General features: G+C 48.5%; 1 protein-coding gene across 1 annotated transcript in view; it reads left to right on the plus strand.

The window, feature by feature from the left end:
* Positions 1-3775, plus strand: part of SLC25A34 (solute carrier family 25 member 34) — a 10284-nt gene extending 6509 nt beyond the window's left edge. Inside the window, exon 5 of the mRNA XM_044667783.1 lies at positions 2180-3775. Within this exon, the coding sequence (XP_044523718.1) occupies positions 2180-2362 (183 nt within the window). The 3' untranslated portion in view covers positions 2363-3775. The remainder of the gene's footprint in view (positions 1-2179) is intronic.
* Positions 3776-4330: the final 555 nt, after the last annotated feature.

The raw sequence follows: 4330 nt of genomic DNA on the forward strand, positions 1-4330 counted from the left end.
AAGGGAGGGAGGGAGGGAGGAAGGAAGAGAGAAAAAGGAAAAGAGAGAGAAAGAAGGGAAGGAAGAAAGAAAGAGAGAAAAAGGAAAAGAGAGAGAAAGAAGGGAAGAAGGAAAGAAAGGAAGGAAGGAAGAAAAAAGGAAAGAAGGAAAGAAAGAAGAGAGAAAGAAAGAAAAGAGGGAGGGAGGGAGGGAAGGAGAAAAGGAAGGAAAAAAAAGTAATATGATACATATGCCCAAGGTCCTGCCCTCAAGGAGTTTATATTCTGTTGGGATGCAAAGATAGGTATGACACAGATCCTGCACTCAAGGAGTTTATAATCTCATTCAGTTGTTTTGAATTGTCTTGTCAGACCCTTTGTGACCTCATTTGGGATTTTCCTTAGCAAAGACATTGGAATGGTTTGCCATTTCTTTCTGAAGCTCATTTTACAGATGAGGAAACTGAGGCAACCAGGGTTAAGTGACTTGCCCAGGGTCACACAGGAAGATGAGTCTTCCTGATTCCTAGACTGGCTCTCTATCCACTGAGCCACCTAGCAGCCTGTTGGCACTCTGTTGAAATGCAAAGATTGATAAGAACGAGAGTTCATCTTTATGTAACTCTTTACAGACATGACTTCTCCTGGATCTTCACAAACAGGCCTGTGAAACAGGGCTACAGCTCTTATTAGTCTCATTTTACAGATGGGGAAACTGATGTCTGAAGAGTAAGTTTCTTTCCCAAGGTCCCACAAGCATATTGAGTAGAATCTAAGCTGGGATCCAAACTTAGGCTTTCTGGCACTCAAGGCTCTTTATTTCACCCTTGCCTTCTCTGGGGGAAAGGACAAGTTTGCAATGAACTAACTCTGCCAGGGAAATTGCAATGAGTGCAAAGGAGAGGCTTCGGTTAGGAGAATAGGAGGGCAGAGATTGCTTTTCCCCTGGACGATGGGAAATCAGAGATTTAAGGAGGAGATGGTACCTGAGATGGACCAAGCAAGGAAGGAGGAGCTTCAGGAGACCGAATGGGGAAGAGGATTCCATTCTCGGCTTTCTGGGGAGGAAGGAGAGGGCAGGATGCGAACAGGAGATGGAGGAAATGGAGGTTTATCTCATTGGCTGGGGTGAAGAATTACTCAAGGGGGATTAATGTGAGATGAGGGAGCCAAATAGGTTGGAGCCACTTTGGAGAGGGCCTTCACCTTCTAAGATGATAGGACTTAAAACCAGAAGGAGTCTTGGGAAGCAGCTAATCCAACACCCTCATTTAATTGATAAGAAAACTCAGTCCTTGAGAGAGATTGTGATTTGACCAAAGTCCCACAGAGAGTAAGCAGCAGAGTCAAGATTTGAACCCAGGGGCAGCTAAGTAGCACCATGGATAGAGTGCCAGACCTGGAGTTGGGAGGACCTGGGTTCAAATCTGACTTCAGATCGTTTCTAGCTGTGTGATCCTGAATAAGTCACTTAAGCCCCATTGCCTAGCCCTTCCCACACTTCTGTCTTAGAATTGATACTAAGGCAGATGTTAAGGGTTTTTAAAAAAATCTTTTTAAAGAGACTTGAACCCAGATCCTCTCACTTGACTGTGAAGGCTTCAGATTGATGCCTTCTTTATTTAGGAGATGATTAGAGGCCCCTGGAGGTTTTTTATTCTAGGGGGGACATGATTCATTGCACTGTTGCCTAGATTCTGGCAGCATGGAGACCTGGGGTTCTGGGGTCCATGGATTCTCAAGGACTCTGTGGAGAGATGGGGGGCCATGGAGTTGGACAAGTGGGGAAATGACATTCATTTCCTCTGTAATCCTCTGTATTTGATTTTATGCATTTAAAAACATACTTTGGAGAAGGGGTCCAAAGACTTTGCCAGTTGACCAAAGGTGGGACCAGCACCTTAAAAAAAATGGTGGTAGAAAGCAGGGGCAGCTGGGTGGCTCAGTAGATTGAGAGCCAGGCCTGGAGATGGGAAGTCCTGGGTTCAAATCTCACTTCAGACTCTTCCCAGCTGGATGACCCTGGGCAAGTCACTTATTCCCCATTGCCCAGCCCTTACCGCTCTTCTGCCTTGGAACCAATATCGATTCCAAGATGGAAGGTAAGGGTTTAAAAAAAATGGTGAGGAGACATTCATGTGGCCAATGAATCAGAGCGGGTGCTGGATAAAATGAGTGATGCCCCCTGCCTTCCTCCCCAGGGCCAGCTGTACCGGGGACTCTTGGACTGCTTGGTGAAGATCTCCCGGGCAGAGGGGCCGCTGGCTCTCTACAAAGGCCTGGGCCCTGCCTATCTGCGCCTGGGCCCCCATACGGTCCTCAGCCTGCTCTTCTGGGATGAGCTCCGAAAGCTCACCTACAGATTCCAGCACCAGGGAGCTTAGGGCCCCTTCCTGGCCCTCTTCGGGCAGCCCTGAGAGCCTGGCATTAATTCAGCACCCTCCCTGCCCAGATTGGCTCTCCATCCCCCTCTACCCATCCCCTACCCCTTCTTCATGGCACTCTTGAAAAGACTCCTCGTGGGGGAAATGGTGAGCCAGTGGGGACCCTCCATGGAGAATGGGAGTCAGCACAGCCCATCATGGGCCTAAGGAGGGAAGGTCAAGGGACCCTTTATTGTCATGGGTATCGGAATGGGTTAGCCACATTTCTGCTTCCTGTCCTCGGGTCTGTGGTCACAGACTGAACCCTCCCTCCCCTCCAAGCTACGTGTAAAGCTGAGTGTCCCAAAATAGGATCCCTGGTTCCCAATGGCCCAGGAGAGTGTGGATGCCTCCGTGTACTCCATCTGTGCTCTTGGGGAAAGACCTCAAACTCTACCCAGATACGTGGGTCAGAAGCTGGAGGAGGAGGGCAGAAAATGGCCCACACATCATCGGATCATAGCCAAAAGAACCTTAGAGGTTATCTAATCCTCATTTTACAGATGAGGAAACTGAGGCCCCCAGAGGTCACCCAAGTAGAAAAGACAGAGCTAGGCTTTGCAGCTGGGCTCTTCAGACTACTGCACTGCCACCTCCCCTCATTAAATGCAATGAAAAGGACACTGAAGATGTTCTTTAGAATGTGGAATGTTGGGATCCAACATAGGAGAGGCAGCATGGAGAATGTTGGACTCAGAGTCAGAAAGATGTAGGTTCAAAATTGATATTAGACATTCCCTGGCTGTGTCTGGGGAAAAAGCGTTTCTCTGTGACTCAGTTTCCTTCATCAGTCAAAAGATGGGATTGGATTTAATGGTCTTAAAGGTCCTTTCCAGCTCTCATGCCAGCACTAAAAAGGATCTCCGAGCCCACCCACCCCAGCTCCCACCTTTTTCAGAGAACTGAGTCCCAGACAAGGAGTATGACTTGTCCAGGATTCTATAACAAGGGGCAGAGCCAGGATCTGAACCCAGGTCTTCTGACACCCAATTATTCCACTGCCTTCTTCCTGAGGGGCTGGGCTGGGGGCATAAAAGGGGGCAAGGCCCTTCCCTATCCTCAGGAGCAGTTTTTCTTGGGTCACTAAAGTCACAGAGCAATACAGTGTATGAATGCAGTTAAAATGAAAGCCTTTCCCATGACCTGCGTCTTTCTAGGCTTGCGGGGATCAAAGATCACTGCCGCCATCTCACAGATATGGAAACGAGCCCAGAGTGGGACAGTAACTTGTCTAAGGACACACAGCGAGAGAGTAATAATGGCTCTTTGCTGTTTATAAAGCGCTTAAAAATATCTCATGGGGGCAGCTCAGTGAATTGAGAACCAGATCTAGAGGTCCTGGGTTCAAATTTGACCTCAAATACTTCCTAGCTGTGTGACCCTGGACAAGTCACTTAACTGCCATCATCCAGCCCTTACTGCTCTTCCACCTTAGAACTAATGCACAATATTGATCCTAAGGTGGAAGGTAAGGGTACTGGGGAGGGAGGGATCTCATTTCATTGAATCCTTACAACAGCTCTGGGAGGAGGCATTATTATTATCTCCATTTTACAGTTGAGGAAACTGAGGCAAACAGAGGTAAGTGACTTACCCAGGGTCACAGAGCTAGTAAGTGCCTGAGGCTGGATTTGAACTTAGGTCTTTCTGACTTAGTGGAGGGAAAGAGTCTACAGGAGAACCCCTGCTTAGTCACAAAGACAACTGACTTTGGGGCTGTGGGGCTCCCCCAGAACCCCGCCCCAACACTCCAGGCCCCCTCCCCCACTCCAGATGAATAAAGTTTTCTATTTTTGCTTAGTTGGTGCATTTTGCTTCTGGCCCCTCATTTCTGCAGCGCGTTCCCCGCGGTTAGCCTCGTTGCTCCCTTTTTGGTTAAAGCCTGGGAAAGTGTCCCAGCTTGCCCAGCACCGGCTATGGAGGCCTGCT

The sequence above is a fragment of the Gracilinanus agilis genome, chromosome 3 (assembly GCF_016433145.1).
Source record: "Gracilinanus agilis isolate LMUSP501 chromosome 3, AgileGrace, whole genome shotgun sequence".
Classification (NCBI taxonomy): Eukaryota; Metazoa; Chordata; class Mammalia; order Didelphimorphia; family Didelphidae; genus Gracilinanus; species Gracilinanus agilis.